At 45.4% G+C, this 16,850-nt stretch overlaps 1 protein-coding gene across 2 annotated transcripts; it reads left to right on the top strand.

Annotated features, from left to right (window-relative positions):
* The first annotated feature begins 13,100 nt into the window (after nucleotides 1-13,100).
* LOC119368895 (probable LRR receptor-like serine/threonine-protein kinase At3g47570) lies at nucleotides 13,101-16,647 on the top strand. 2 transcript variants are annotated; one of them, XM_037634013.1, is made up of 2 exons: nucleotides 13,101-16,032; nucleotides 16,122-16,647. In XM_037634013.1, exons 1-2 carry the CDS (start codon nucleotides 13,101-13,103, stop codon nucleotides 16,496-16,498), a joined length of 3,309 nt encoding a protein of 1,102 aa, XP_037489910.1. In that variant the 3' UTR covers nucleotides 16,499-16,647. The 2 variants fall into 2 exon arrangements, with proteins under 2 accessions (XP_037489910.1, XP_037489909.1); XM_037634012.1 differs by having other exon boundaries at nucleotides 13,101-16,039; nucleotides 16,122-16,304.
* Nucleotides 16,648-16,850: the final 203 nt, after the last annotated feature.

Raw genomic sequence — 16,850 nt, 5'->3', positions numbered from 1 at the left:
AAAGCCGGCATATTGGACTAGATAGAGTCGCCGGAAGAATGTGAAGTTTCCTGATAATTTGAATTAGAAGAGTTGAGTGGTTGACGAGTGAGACCCGCCAAAGGATAAAAAGGGTTTAAGTTGGAGGTAAAATCATTCCGGCGCTTCCTTGGCGTATTCGGTAAGCCGGAGGAGAGTTCCGCATCCTGGCTGGTCCGCGTCTACCTCTGGCTCTCATGAATCTGTCGCTTCAAAAGAAAGTGATGATCTTGGTAAGCTAAGGGATGTGAAAATCTTACTTTCCGGGTTACTCTTCGGACTTTTTGTCTTGGCAAAGGCTCAGAGTCGGAGGAAATAATAGTTACCTCTTCATCCACTCCCTGACTCGTTCCCGTGTCACCCTAATGATAATCATTGTCAATAAGGTGGTTAAAAAATGAGCCAAGAGAGTCAAGGGCTACCTCCAAGTCAGAGGAGTCCTCCAGTTGAAGCAAGTCAGAAGCGTTGGGCTTCTTTCCTCTTTTCTAGACGGCGGCTTTCCTGCCGGCTTTCTTGGCCTTCCTGGCTCTCTTTGCACCCTCATGGTCATATTTTTTCTTCCAAAACTTATCATCAGCCTGTGAAAATCAGCAAAGGTTTGAGTTATGACAAAAAATCAAGATAAAGGTAAAATAACTAGGTTTGGCGCCTTACCGCTGGAGCTGGGTTAGATTTGCAGAAAGGGCTCAGTCCCACCTTGCTACAGTCTGCTAGGCTTTCATTCAAGAGTGATTTCACCATATCATTGATAACATCATCAGATAAATCGTCAGGGTTGTGGCGCAGTGGATCATTCTTCTCGCCCGTGTAGGTACACATTAAACTAGAGCGGCGGCTCAACGGGATGATCTGCCAGGCAACCCAAACCCAGACCAACTCAATACCATTTAAGCCGTTCCCCAAAAGAGCCTTGACTTTAGCCATGGTAGGGGCGAGCTTCTGGCGATCAGCAGCCGACAACTTGTATGGAATAGGATGATTGGACTCAAGGCGCAGGGCGCGGAAGCCGGGTAGAGGGTTCTCATTAGCCGGAGAAGTATCTTGGCATTAGAACCATGTGTGGTTCCAGTCTTTGGGGTGACTCGGCGAATGCGCATAAGGAAAAATGGCGTCTCTCCGTCGTTGGATTGAGACCCCGCCAAGTTCCAAACTCGGTCCATCGGAGTATTCATTCTGGCGGTTCAAGTAAAATAATTCCCTGAAAAGTTCCAAGTTAGGTTCTTCTTCAAGGTACACCTCACAGAACACTTGAAAGTTACAGATGTTAGACATGGAATTTGGTCCGATGTCTTGAGGACGGAGGTCGAGAAAGTGCAAAACGTCTCTGAAGAACTTAGAGCCGGGCAGCAAAAAGCCTCGGTTCATGTGATCAGTGAAGACAATAACTTCCCCTTCTTTGGGTTGTGGCTTCTCTTCTGTCGGGTTAGGAGGATGATAAGACATGACATCCTTTTTGGGCAGGTATCCGGTTTTCCAAGTCATCAAGTGTACTATCCGTGATGATGGATTTGACCCAATTGCAAGAAGTGGTTGTTTTGGGCGGCCTTGTGAAGAAGGAAGCCTAAAAAAGAGTAAAATTGCCATTCTAAGTTGGAGGAAGAAATATCACTAGCACATATTCAAACCGGCGGCTTATAAAGGGGCCTAATGGTATATGACTAATTACGTCGGGTTATTTAAACCGCTATGAGCAGTCAGGTTATTAGTTTAAGCCGCCATGAGCAATTTGATGTTATCTATTGAGCATTACCATTAAAAGCCGGTGGTATGAGCCTCCACGACTAGGTGGATTTATCAAAGTGCAGTTTTTGTTTAAGTGCTACACAAACATGTTTCATAGATTGCGATCATTATTTTGGATCAGCGGCAGTTCAGAAAACGAAAATAAATCAAGACCTAAAATCCAGTACAGATAAGTTCATGAGTTCTAAGGGATCTTTCTTCAAGGGAAAAGGATCTGCTGGTATGGAAAGCAAGCGCAAAACTACCACCGCACAAGTTCTATGCTATTTCTAGATCTAAGAGGGTCACGATCCAGGCACTAAGGATGAACTTCGATGAACTAATGAAGAACACAGAGAAGTACAGAAACCCTAATGTGGATCAGGGGTACAAAAAGGTCAGTACTTACAAGTGCAGATCAACGGCGGAGGTGCGTCGCTGTTCTCTGGTTCGTTCAGGGTGATGCAGCGGCCAACGACGAGGACGACGGAGTGCTCTGCGGTGGTGGCGGAGCTCGAGCAGCAGAAGGTCACGAGAGGAGGAAGACAATGGAAAGGAGCAGAATGAGAAGAAGACCGGTCATGGCTATTTATAAGGAAAGACTGATAAGTGGGCGCGAAAAACGAGGATGCCGAAAACATGGTTATCCAGCTGCCCAGACGCCTCGATTCTCAGGACGGTTATTAAGATAAGGATCCGTTGAGATATGTTGGACAAAGTGTGAATTAATGGCAGGTGATGTCACGGCGGGTTATCACAAATCCAGAAGATGACGTCATGGAGGGTTATAAACTTTCGCACAAATGAAGAGTAGAAGATTTTTTCTCAGTGTTGAAGATTGACATGAACCAGTTCAAATCAATCTGGGGCCTAATGTTGGGGATATAACTATTAGTATAACCCGCCCAGGAGGGGCCGGGTTATACCTATGGCGATTCATCACATGAAGCCCATGACGATACTAAGATGGCAGTTCAGTTAAGGGCCCAAGACCCAATGGCGACTTAAGGCCGTAGAGATAAACCGCCATATATGTATGACTTGTATTGTAAGGCAAGAATAGGTAGTCACCGAGCCGGACACTGTTTATGAGCCGGTCGGGACTCTGTGAGCCGCTGGGCGTCGACCTCTGTATATAAAGGGACGACCCGGCGGCGGTTCAGGACAAGTAACATCAGATCAAAAGCTAGGTCAAGCGAATCCGCTCCCTGGTAATCTAGACATAAGCAATACCACCTCAAACTGGATTAGGCCTTTACCTTCACTGCAAGGGGCCGAACCAGTATAAACTCCCGTATCCTTTGTTCGTTTATAACCCTTTAAGCTTCCTAGTTGCGATGGCTCCATGACTAAGTCCTTTTGCTAGGACATCTGTCATGACCTTTCCACGACACGCCCCCCCTTTCCTACTCCCTCTCCCTCTCCCTCTCCTTTCCTTCGCCCTCTTCCTTGAAGTGGAATCCTACTAGGAATAGGAAGTCCTAGTAGGACTCCTCCTCTTGGGCATGCCCCCTAGGGCCGGACGGCCTCCCCCTTGCTCCTTTATATATGGGGGCAGGGGGCACCCTAGAACACACAAGTTTCTCTCAACCGTGTGTAGTGCCCCCCTCCACAGTTACACACCTCGATCATACCATCATAGTGCTTAGCCGAAGCCCTGCGCCAGTTACATCATCATCATCGTCGCCACACCGTCGTGCTAACGGAACTCACCCTCGCCCACAACTGGATCAAGAGAACGAGGGACGTCATTGAGCTGAACATGTGCTGAACACGGAGGTGTCGTACATTCGGTACTTGATCGGTTGGATCACGGAGAAGTTCAACTACATCAACCGCGTTATTGAAACGCTTCCGCTTTCGTTCTACGAGGGTACATGGACACACTCACCCCTCCCGTTGCTATGCATCACCTAGATAGATCTTGCGTGATCGTAAGGAAGTTTTTGAAATTACCGCGTTCCCCAACAAAAAGCTACGCACGAGTTTATGCAACAGTGAGGAGAACCACAGGGTTGGCATTGCGGCCCTTATTTTTTTATGTCAAAGACAAAAAGCTACGTGCAAATTCTCATTGGATCTCGGTTGTTCTTAACAGCGATGGCTATTCATTTAAGTCTTCGGATAGCACCACCAGATCTTCAACAAGGTGGGTCCCATGATCCGGAGCCGATCTTACCTTGGCTCACAAACCCCCAGTTTGTCTATGAAGAGCTAATCTAATTGTATATTTTTTAGAATGGATTTCTTATGTGGAATACTAATGGATAGGGCTTCGTTTCTAAGTTCTACAAGATCTAGTGCACTGGAACTCGTGGTTATCATTACGAATACAAGAGTGGTTTTTTTTTGTTTTGGGTATAACAGGACTTGAACCTGCGGCCATTAGGTTAAAAGCCCAATGCTTGCGCGGTTGAGGAAATTGGACTTCGTATTCTTCCTGGGTCTGGCTCGGCTGGCCTATAATCCATACCATACCGTATCCTGTAGGTGTAACCTTTCGCTCAATACTCAAATCTACAATTGAAGTATCTGAAGCCGCATCAATCGAGGATACACGATGGAAGGAATTGTTAGTTCACCTCACCTTCCCGAAGCGTGGGAGCATCCCATACTACTTTTCCTTTGAATGTTCATTCTGGAATTGAATGTCACAAACAAGACTCATACTTCAGAAAAAAAATTGTTTGAATCAGGAGCTGTAATCCGCAGCTTTAGAGACAAGGGCGGCATTCATAGCATTGGCAGGAGTATCCGCGGTGCTGGTTATCGAGTTTATGGCGCCGCCGACCATCAAAAAAGTCAAAGATGGCCACTTTACATTTTAAGGAAAGGGTACAAAAGAGTACTGATGTTTACCATGCGCCCGAATATCAATATGGGCGGGTAGACCCACTTTTAATAGCAACGCCCAGATCAATGGAAAATGGAAGTTTCTAGAATTACAGCTCTGTTCTGTTCAAGAAGTATTTCTCCAAGAGAGTTTGATGTCCATCAGTTCATGGTTTCGGAGATTGCTTATCGACTTTCATTCATATCTGAAAAGATCAAGGGTGTCGAAGTCTTCATTGATCCAAAAATTGCAGTCATGGTAAGATCTTGGTTTATTCAAATTGCAAGGACTCCCAAGCACACATATTAACTAGAATATAGATAATAGAAGGCTTGTTATTTAACAGTATAACATAGACTACATACCAATGTCAACCAAGTCAGCCCAAAGATTAGCTATCCATATAACTAAATTAACCAAACCAATAATTTTGTATTTGTAAATGAAGTGAGTCAGTTAAAAACTTTGAGGGGAGTACTATTTCTTTACACCCATTAGTGTGTAAGGGTTTCAATGTGGACTTTGATGGAGATCAAATGGCTATTCATCTACCTTTATCCTTGGAAGCTCAGGCAGAAGCCCATTTACTCATGTTTTCAGTGATATTAAATATTTTTATGCAAAAAGAAGTGATTTAAAAATAACATCTGTCTCTTCATTTCCAAATTATTACAAATATCAATTAACGGAGCGTTTGGATTCTGGGTGCCTAGGTATCCATCGCAAGCCTTTCCTCTTTTGAACCTCGTCAAACCACCTAGGTTGTGTTTGTTCTGGAGAGTTCAGCTAGTCCGAGTGACTTCTGCTACCGAGACTGCTACTACTGTAAAAGCATCAGGAACTTGTCAATTCACTGAATAAAGTGATCTTTAATTCAAAACCAAACATGATATTTTGATTTCATTCGACTCCTTTATGGATATGCCCCTCTGTCTGCTACTTTACACTACTCCTTGAACGTGTCCTCTTGGCTCTCCTCAAAACTATTCTGAAGTTTCGAATTCCATTTGAAGCAAGCAAGATGATGAAGCGAAGCTTCATAAACAAGGCTCGTTCTGTGCTTGACCTACGAGTTCATGTAGTAAGGACTCACCCTACTTCTATAAGGGCTTATGCACTCCACTCGTAAACGAGCGTTAGAGCTTTTTGAGCGAGCGAGTGAAGCTGAAAAAAAAGGATTACATTGAAGTAATAAAACTATTCCAATTCGAATAGTAGTTGAGAAAGAATCGCAATAAATGCAAAGATGGCCAAGTACCAGGCTTGCAACAGTACTAGTGTTAAAGGATCGGTCCTTCACTTGCGGATCGTTCGCGAGTCGAACTCGCTCTCTTGCCATGCCTTTGACTCATGAACTCGAGTCGGACTCATTCACTGCTGACTTTTTTGAGTATCGTTCTGCAGCGTACACTTGCTGAAGCAAAACGAGGCTCATCCATTTGTTTTGATCCGAATCACCGCTCAGAAGGGCGTTCTTTCGCTAGAAAAACAAGAGTTTGAAGATCACCCAACCCACGAAAAGTTCAGAACTCTCGATCTAGCCCCACTTTCTATAGCAATTTATCAACATGTTGTTTCAAATGTCCTAGAAAATACCTACACACATACCCTGCCACTCGATGTGGTGCTCATTTTGTTTGGGCCTTCAGTTTAATGTTTTTATTCAGCGGCCGTGGTTATTGGCAACAACTCATTGAATCCATCGTTTGGGCTCATAACAAATTAAAAGTTTCTCCGGTGCCATTTTTCCCGCTGCCAGGCTCCCACCAGAGAGAGATCCCATTTCCGTTTTTCTAGAGAAAGCCAGAAGCATAGACCCATACCTTGTACTCTCATTCTTTCGTTTTAGCTCATAACTAGTACCTCCCTTGTAGCGAAACCAATGGTTCACTTGATTTCTAAAGAACAACTTTCATCGTATGGTAGGGCCCAGGGTGATTGTGGGTGATAGGCAGAGCTAAACCTCAATTTCACTTGCATTGCTTTGAAGAAGGTCTGCCACATGTTACTTGTGAATATTCAGCCTTGGGCTCGCTTTACGAAAGAAAAACAAACTACTCCTCTTGATGCCACATGTTACTTGTGAATATCCAGCCTTGGGCTTGCTTTACGAAAGAAAAACAAACTACTCCTCTTGATGTGGTCAGAGCGAAGTACTAATAGGCACAGAAATAGCAGGAATATATTTCATTCATTTCATCTGTATGGTATGACGCGACCTCTTTTTGCTCCCCATTTCCTCGTAGTATTTGGTTTGGTATTGCTACCGCACATGATTTTGAAAGTCATAATGATAATACCGAGGAACATCTTTATCAGAACATTTTTGCTTCTCACTTTGGGTAGTTAGCAATAATTTCTCGCTTCCGCTTCGTCGACCCCCGCTTTCGCGGTTGCTTCCCTCTAAGGCGGAACGCTCCCCTACCAACGGGGCGACGCAGTGACAGCCCATTGCTCGATCGGTGGAGGGACGCGCTGATCTCGGGGACGATCTTCACGGGACCTACGGAGGCATGCGCGACCGACGGGCCAGGTCGGTCGCGTGGCGTAGATGGGACGGATCGCGGCGGCAAGCGGGTGATCAAGCCGATCACGCGCGAGGTCGGGGACACCGCCCGGTGAAGACGGGGTGGCGGCGGAGTCCGAGATGAAGCCAGCGGTGAGGACAGCGTGCGACATCGTGCGAATGATTTTGTCATCACCGGCACCCGGGCTGCCAAAGCAGTGCTGGCGCCCGGGTAGCGAGGCCCGAGCGACCAACGTAGCAGCGACGCTCGAACGAAGGCAGACGGTGAGCTTGACGCAGCCAAGGACGAGGCCGGCGAGGCAATCCACAGGGCCACCGTGCAGACGCGGTGGAGGCGGGTGGCGTGGATCAATGGGCGGGCCGGCCGGCGCGCGAACATTGGCTATGATGGGCGGCCGCATGGCGCGAGGCCGCCGGGTTGAGACGAGGCAGGTGTCACGGTCGGAGAGGGCGGTGACGGCCGGCATAGATCGATGAGTGGGTCGGTGCGCGGACGATGGCCGGGAAGGGCCGCCTGTTGCGCGAGGCCGCCGAGTCGGTGAAGAAGCCTGCCGGTCGCGTCGATGTCGGAGTAGAGGCGCACGGGGGTCGACGGTGGTGGCAGGCGAGGCAAACCGATTGAGCATAGATCAAAAAACCAAAAAGAAAAACATCGATCAAAACGACCGGCAAGAGAGATAAAAAAACCCGGAGCAACGGCTCGGGAAAAAAGACTCTCTGGGGCAGCCAGTCAACACGACCAGTGGACGAACCCTAGGTACAGGCGGCGCGGCTCCCGGCGGCGGTCATGGAGGCCGACCGCCTAGGGGGCGGCGTGCGGGAGCGGCTAGGGTTTAGGATCGATTAGGCTGATACCATGTTAGAAAGGATAGAGAGATTCAATGAAATACGATGGATTTATTATTGAGCCTCGAGGGCGAGTATATATTGAGTACAAGACTTGGAGGGCAAGAAGCCTCTCCTGGAGATAAAGTAGAAGATGGATTACAAATTCTAGACTACCAAATACATGTATCCCAAATATATCTCTAACACTCCGGATCCACTACATTCGGAGGTAGCCCCGCGACTATTTGGGCTTCGCGCCTAGCCCGAATCTGCTCAAGGAGCTTGAGCCGACACTCCAGCGTCAGAAAGGGCTCGCTCCTCACCCGACGGCGTGGGGGCATGGCTACTAGGCGGACGGGTGGAGTGGAATGTGGCGGCGGCGGCGGACGGGAGGAGGAAAATGTGGATGGATGGTAGGGTTTCAGTGCCGCCGGCCAACTTAAATAGCTGGGCAATGCACTATGCGGCCCGCCGGAACTGCGCCACGTGGCACCACCGGTCCGACGGAGGACACAAGCTTCAGACCGCCGGGTTTGACGACATTTTTAACTGGGACCCATTAGTTAGTCCAGCGTGGCGGGCGTGCCCGGGCGCCCCCATATCCGCCCCATATTTGGGCTGGATATGGGGGTGACAGCCAGCCCGGGCATTTGAGACCCGTTTGAGGCGTTCGTCTGGGTCGAAAAAACGTGACCGGGCGGCCCGCCCGGGAGTATGAAGCTGGTTTGAGAGGTCCGGTTGTAGATGCTCTAATTAATCACAACAACAATTTTAATTTTGCAAGCCCTAATTAATATTGTTGTTTTTATTGTTATTATTATTATTAATACTATTATTATTATTATTATTATTATTATTATTATTATTATTATTATTATTGTTGTTGTTGTTGTTGTTGTTGTTGTTGTTGTTGTTATTAGACCACCTTCTTCCCTTTTGGCCTTTCCTTTCAAGACCCACCTCCCGAATTTTGCAAGTAGTGTTATTTACTCATTAGAGAGCCACCACATTCTAGGAATTTTACCACCCTCCTACGTTGCACCCCTATCTCAAATACTCTTCTTGGCATTTTCCTCTTTTATATTCAAATCCTCTTCAAGCTTTGCAAAACTTACCAGATATTTTATTGGAGCTTTGAAATATATGTCACAGAGGCCAATCTATAATTTCAGCCCATTTTGAATTTGTTTGGTCCTCCAAATAAATTCATTTCCATATTATTTCTATTTTGTATGGTCGGGAAATGGAAAACCAATCTAAACTAACCCTTATCGGTGAAATGGTTTTCTCCCGCGCAAACCTAGCAGCCACCAGCATAGCAGGACATCCCAACTCGCTCACCTGCTCCCACACGAGGCCTAGCCCCCACACCTAACATGTTCACTATCATCTTCCTCTCCGAGAGAGGAAACGCACATGCAAACATCGTGCACGCCTCCTCGCCGATGTCACCACCCGTTGGCCCACGGCCACAGACTTCCATAAAGCTCCCGACGACGCCAAAACTTACCCACCTACCCTTCCATTCTCCCTCGTCGCCCAAGGTAGGCTGCTTACATCCCATTTCTTCCTCTCCATGAAAATAGAGAGGACACCGAGAGCGCGGCTATGGCGCCATCGTGACGAACGACCACCCCAGCCCATGTCATCAAGCTATGCAGCCAGAGTTTTCTATGAGGGAAACATCCTTTGTCCGACCACTCTGGAATCTAAACATTGCGCCTGCTTTTATCTTTCAAATTTGTTTCCAGTGCATTTAGAAAAAGGTTTGTTTTCAGTGGGAGCAAAAAAAAGTTTTTTTTCAAAAGAATTGCTTGCCTTGGGCCACTTTTCAGAACGGGCCAAATATCAAGGGTGGTGTGGGTGGAGAGGAGAGCTCCTATGCGACGCTCTCTGCGTCAAGCAGTCGAGCAATCGCATAGGGGATCGAGAGACTGGGCCGGCCACAGACTTCCATAAAGCTCCCGACGACGCCAAAACTTACCCACCTACCCTTCCATTCTCCCTCGTCGCCCAAGGTAGGCTGCTTACATCCCATTTCTTCCTCTCCATGAAAATAGAGAGGACACCAAGAGCGCGGCTATGGCGCCATCGTGACGAACGACCACCCCAGCCCATGTCATCAAGCTATGCAGCCAGAGTTTTCTATGAGGGAAACATCCTTTGTCCGACCACTCTGGAATCTAAACATTGCGCCTGCTTTTATCTTTCAAATTTGTTTCCAGTGCATTTAGAAAAAGGTTTGTTTTCAGTGGGAGCAAAAAAAAGTTTTGTTTTCAAAAGAATTGCTTGCCTTGGGCCACTTTTCAGAACGGGCCAAATATCAAGGGTGGTGTGGGTGGAGAGGAGAGCTCCTATGCGACGCTCTCTGCGTCAAGCAGTCGAGCAATCGCATAGGGGATCGAGAGACTGGGCCGGCCCATCTCTCTCGCAAACAGTAGCTCACTGCTGGAATAAAAAAAGATACAATGCCAGGACTCGAACACTAGACCTGCTGCCTCCGAGGATACAATTCGAACCAGTTGAGCTACCTAGCTTTCTCAATCATAGAACATTTGCAAAACCCTAAGAAAACTCAAACGCCCATCCGAACATCTTTCAAAAATTCGAACACAAAACATTTTTTTTCAAAAACAAAACGTGAATGTTTTATCAAAGGTTTTTTCATTTTTTTTTGAGAAAACTCAAACATTTTTTAACACACAAACGAATTTTGGAGAGGCAAACATATTTTTTAGAACGGAAACATTTTTTAAACTACCCAAAAAACTGAACAGGAACAAATTTTCTAATTTCAAAAAAAAATTGAAACACAAACAACTTTTGTACACGAACATTTTCTGAAACCCCAGATCAAAATTTGGAAAACAAAACATTTTTTCAAATTTGCAAACAATTTTGGAAACGGAACATTTTTCAAAACTCTGAACAAAACTTGTAAATATGAACATTTTTTGAAATTTGTGAACAAATTTTGGAACAGGAACATTTTCTCAAACTCCCAAACAAATTTATGGAATTTAGGAACATTTTTCAATTTGTGAAGAAAATTTGAAAACATGAACATTTTATAAATCCGTGAACAAATTTGGAAAGCTGGAACACTTTTTGAAATTCCTAAACATTTTTGAATGCAAACCAAATTAGAAAACATGGACAATTTTGAAAAAAGGAATATTTATTGAAACTCGCGAACAAAAATTGAAAAGCAGACATTTTTCATAAATTTGCTAACAATTTTTGCAAAGTTGTTAAATTTAAAAAAACATCAAGAAAAGAAACAGAAACTAAAAAAAGAAAAGAAACAGAAAAGGAAAAAAACTAAAAAAAATAGAAAACCGAAAATAACCAGAAAAAACAATACAGGAAAAAACCCGGTTCAGGGAACCTTCTAGAAGGTTCCCAAAACCGGTTGGACGCACTGTGGGCCGGCCCATGTCGGTAGCTCGCGCCGCTCCTCTGTGCGATCCCTCGACAATTCGTCGCAGAGAGCGGCGAATAGGATTTTCCGGTGGAGAGTGCAACTCTCTCTCTGCAAACAAATGAACGGGGAAGTCCATGAGAAAGGCCAACCAGCCGAATGTTGTACTTCTTTTAGGGTTGTTTGGACAGCAAGTACAACTTGGGCCATTTTCATGTTATAGAAAAAATAACACATGCACAGGTGTCTAGGTTTTCTAAAAAAAGCACATGCGTCTAAGTTTTATTTTAAACGGCGTTTAGGGAAATATAAAAAATATCCTAAATTTAAAAATCCGTCTGAGAGCCCACTGTTTCAACGGCAGACTCTACTTATAGGCGCTAAGAAAATCATTCGCTACACTACTCGTTTTATCTTGCATGGTGGAAAAATCTAAGTGCTTGGTTGATTCGATGGACAAATCGCCCATCGACCAAGACAATGATTCTGGCGCCCTCTCTAAGTGTCGTGCATTGGGCATATGCCCTGAGGCAAAAAAAAACTTTTGTTTTGCTTGTTTAGCAACGTTTAAATCTTTATTTGGTTTTGCCTCTGTAAGTGCATCAGTGTCCTCTTTGGTTTCGAAGTACTAACGACAAAAAAGGGTTAAGGGACTAATATGTTTGGGAGTATACATAGGAGAAAGTCCCTGGAAGTTTGGTTTAGTTGTCGTTGACGGCACCTAAAATGTATGAAATACATTGGAGATTTTGGTACGCCCTTATGAAGAATTAGTCAAAGACTTGGAATGCAAGGACTTAGTCTTCTGGCTTGAGTCATAGGGAACATCATACTGTTAAGAGGGGTTTAGGTGATACGAAGACAGTATTTCGCAAATACTGTCTTTGCATCCTCTGACTTTGAAGATCTTGCACGGTGTAGTCATTTTCTTCAGCTTCGGAGACGATGTTCTTCGGGAGGCTATAGTCAATATTCTCACTAAAGAGTTAAGAAACCATCAGGGTGGTTCTCCTACCGCAAAGAATTTGAGAGTTCAAATTTTTAACCTTTGCCGAGCTGGTTGGCGGCCCCCACCTGCCAACGGTCATATCATGACCTTGAGTCGCGACCCCGATCATTAGTTGGTTAGCTGCTCCAAGTTATTGCATGACAAGTGTTACTTAGAACAACCCATCCTCCTGAAGCATTTGAGAGAATCCTAGTGAGTAAAAACTCCAAATACACAAAATCAAAGTGATTAAACATCACTGAAAAAGAAAATACTACGAGTAGTAGTTTTTTCGGGGTTTGTAAATATCTTGGGGAAACAATACCACTCTAGTTTTAAGCTGCGTTTTGAGGATCATGCCAATGTCTAAAATGCCATGTTATGTGAGCTGGAGAGCCTGTAGGGGCCGAGGGAGCAGCAGGCCTGTGTGGCTGTGGCATTCTACACCGGAGATTGTTATCCTTATTGCATTGACTAGTACCCCAGTCTTGGTGGCGTGGAAGTTTTTGTCTCGTTCCCTCGATATTCCAGGACGTATTACATGCGGTGCGTGTTTGACGGGCTTGAACCGGCCGATCGCTGTAGTGTGATATAGCCGTAGACTGTGCCGACATGCCCGCCGTGGCGTGAAGCGACTGGAAGGTGACTATAGTGACTACGATCGGTGCACCAGCTTCTGCCACGGAGCAGGAAGGTGATATTCTGCAGAAACCACGTACAAATCCACCATTTTCACGGATCACGGCAAAGGTAAACAGCTCCAATGGCCGCTGCTGCATCATCATCTGCCCGCATTCCTCTCATCATAGTTCTGGCGCTAGTACTATCCGCCGTCCCGGCCTCTTCTTCTTCCTCGAGTCCGGCCAATGGCACCGGCAGCGACGCAGACCTCGCTGCTCTGCTGGCTTTCAAAGCCCAGCTTTCCGACCCCGTCGGCATCCTCGCCAACAGCTGGGTAGCCAATAGGTCCTTCTGCCAATGGGCCGGGGTCACCTGCAGCCGCCGTCGCCGGCGTGTTACAGCTCTGTCGTTGCCGGGCACTTCCCTCCTCGGCTCCCTGGCACCTCACGTAGGTAACCTTTCTTTCCTCTCCGTTCTCAACCTTACAAACACCGGCCTTATCGGCTCCATCCCACCTGAACTTGGCAAGCTACGCCGTCTTCGATATCTCTCCCTCAGTCAGAATATGATTTCGAATGCCATTCCTCCTGTCCTTGGGAACCTTACAAGGCTCGAGTTCCTCCATCTAGGTCGCAACCAACTCTCAGGTCAGATCCCTTGTGACCTACTGTTGTATATGCAGAATCTTAGAAATTTTACTTTAGAAACAAATTATCTTAGTGGCCAAATACCACCCTATATGTTCAACAACACACCTTCCTTGAGGTACATCCGTCTTGGAAACAACAGCTTATCGGGTCCTATACCTAACAATATTGCCTCCCTCTCCAATCTTGAGTTGCTGAATCTGCAAGTCAATCAACTCAGCGGCATAGTTCCACAAGCCATGTACAACATGTCCAAGTTGCGAGTCATGCTACTTCCATCCAATAATCTAACCGGACAAATTCCGGATAATCAAAGTTTCAGCCTACCAATGTTGGAAATACTTTCCCTCGGTGAAAACAAATTTTCCGGCCGGTTTCCTTCGGGGCTTGCATCATGCAAGTACCTTGAAGTACTTGGTCTGCCCAAAAAATATTTTACGGATGTTGTGCCAACATGGTTAGCCAAATTGCCGCATCTCCAGTGGATTTCCTTGGGTGGGAATAACCTTGCTGGCTCAATCCCATCTGAGCTTAGCAATCTCACCAATCTTGCTCTACTAGATCTCTCCTATGCCAACCTGAAAGGGGAAATCCCACCACAAGTAGGTCTAATGCAAGAACTCTCATTTTTAAATTTTGAAGAGAATCAACTAAAAGGTACAATTCCACCTTCTCTTGGCAACCTGTCCAAATTGTCCTTTCTATATTTGTACAGAAATCACTTTTCCGGCCAAGTACCCACAACACTTGGGAGAATTGCAACTCTGAAAAGGCTATTTCTATCTAGGAATAAATTAGAGGGGAATACAGACTTCTTGCTTGCTCTCTCCAACTGCCGTCAACTCCAGGACCTTGTAATAACGAATAATTATTTCACGGGTACCCTTCCAGACCATATGGGAAACCTCTCTACACAATTAATCACTTTTCGTGCAAGTTACAATAAGTTAACCGGTGGAATTCCAGCTACTCTCTCAAATTTAAGCAGTCTGAATTGGATAGATCTTTCCAACAACCTACTAACAAAGGAAATACCATACTCCATCACTACAATGGAAAACCTTGTGTTACTTGATATCTCCATGAATGAATTGTTAGGCACTATCCCAAGTCAAACTGGTATGTTCAAGAGTCTTGAGCGATTGTTTTTGCAGAAAAACAAATTATTTGGCTCTATACCAGACAGCATTGGCAACCTTAGCAGTCTACAATACATTGACATGTCCCATAACCAGTTCATTTCTGCACTACCAACAAGTCTATTCTATCTAGATAAACTTATCAAATTAAATCTTTCTCACAATTCCATTGGTGGTGTGCTGTCGGCTGATGTTGGCGCGATAAGCCAAATCGATCAAATGGACCTTTCTTCCAACTTCTTGGATGGGAAGATTCCTGGATCAATCGGGGAATTTAAAATGCTAACCTACCTCAATCTATCATGTAATTTGTTTGAAGGCCCAATTCCAAACCAACTTAATAATCTAACTAGCTTAGAATTATTAGATCTCTCCTCCAATGATCTTTCTGGCACCATCCCCACTTTCTTTGCCAACTTTACATACTTGAGTACCTTGAACCTCTCCTTTAATAGGCTAGATGGTCAGATACCTGAGGGAGGTGTCTTCTTGAATCTCACATTACAATCTTTGGTTGGAAATGTTGGGCTATGCGGTGCTCCACGCATAGGATTTCCACCATGCCTTGACAAATCTCATTCAAGTAACAAACACTTGTTGAAATTTCATATCCTGATTGTCATTATTACTTTTGGCGGTATTGCAATTTGCTTATACCTATGTATCAGAAAAGAACTTAAGAAGCGAGAGGTCAAAGATAATGTCGATCCAACCGATGGCATATGCAATAAGATAGTCTCATATCATGAGCTCCTTCGCGCCACCAACAGTTTCAGCGAAGATAACATACTTGGCTCTGGAAGCTTTGGAAAAGTTTTCAAGGGCCAATTGAGCAGTGGTTTGGTGGTCGCGATAAAAGTTCTGGACATGCAACTGGGCCAGTCCATCCGAGGTTTTGATGCGGAGTGTCGAGTTCTTCGCATGGTGCGACACCGCAACCTGATACGAATACTCAACACTTGTTCTAACCTCGACTTTAGAGTGCTTATACTTCAGTACATGCCAAATGGCAGCTTAGAGACACTCATACACCAGTCCCAGAGTACAATGCGCTTGGGGTTCCTTGAGAGGTTGGGCATCTTGCTTGACGTGTCAATGGCAATGTCGTATCTGCATCATGAGCACCACGAGGTGATCTTGCATTGTGACTTGAAACCTAGCAACGTGTTATTTGATGAGGATATGACAGCACATGTGGCGGACTTTGGCATTGCAAGGCTGCTTCGAGGTGATGACAACTCCATGACATATGCGAGCATGCCCGGAACCGTTGGGTATATCGTATATGGCACCAGGTACTTAGCTACAACATATTAAATCATAGACTTGTGATTCATCGTACTTGCTGTGACCTTTGCTTATGTGTTTCTTGAGTAGAGTATGGGTCTCTTGGAAAAGCATCACGGAAGAGCGACATATTCAGCTTTGGAATCATGCTCCTTGAAGTCTTATCGGGAAGGAGGCCGACAGATGCCATGTTCGTCGGGGAACTAAGCCTTCGGCGATGGGTTTATCAAGCATTCCCCTCGGAGGTCATGCATGTCGTCGATGAGCGGCTATTGCAAGGCCCGTCTTCTAGCTGCAACTTGGCCGATGGCTTTCTTGTGCCAGTACTGGAGCTGAGTCTTCTCTGCTCCTCCGACTTACCTGACCAGAGAACGACGACGATGAGCAATGTGGTCCTGAGACTAAAGAAGATCAAAGTGGAGTATATCAAATCGACACCAGTGATGCCGGGGAACGTAGCACAATGATTGATCACTGCCCTTTCTACTATCGATCTACAGCTGGAAGTATCTTCTCGTCTTGTGCAATAAGGAGTTAACGACAGCACAACTGTTACAAACTACTGGGTCTATTGTACCTACGCCTCGTTGGTCCATGCGTGTAATCATTTCTGAAGGAAATATGCCCTAGAGGAAATAATAAAGTTATTAATTATTTTCTTATTTCATGATAAATGTTTATTATTCATGCTAGAATTGTATTGACCGAAAACTTAGTACATGTGTGAATACATAGACAAAACATATTGTCCCTAGTATGCCTCTACTTGACTAGTTCGTTAATCAAAGATGGTTATGTTTCCTAACCATAGACATGTGT

This window comes from Triticum dicoccoides, chromosome 2B (assembly GCF_002162155.2).
Source record: "Triticum dicoccoides isolate Atlit2015 ecotype Zavitan chromosome 2B, WEW_v2.0, whole genome shotgun sequence".
Taxonomy (NCBI): Eukaryota; Viridiplantae; Streptophyta; class Magnoliopsida; order Poales; family Poaceae; genus Triticum; species Triticum dicoccoides.
This window is presented reverse-complemented; position numbering and strand designations above follow the sequence as displayed.

What these genes read in the sequence shown, in the direction of transcription:
- LOC119368895 (XM_037634013.1), top strand. Translation starts at nt 13,101, where the DNA reads ATGGCCGCTGCTGCATCATCATCTGCCCGCATTCCTCTCATCATAGTT. An exon ending in CGTTGGGTATATCGTATATG is followed by an intron (nt 16,033 to 16,121) that starts GCACCAGGTACT and finishes TTTCTTGAGTAG; the next exon opens with AGTATGGGTCTCTTGGAAAA.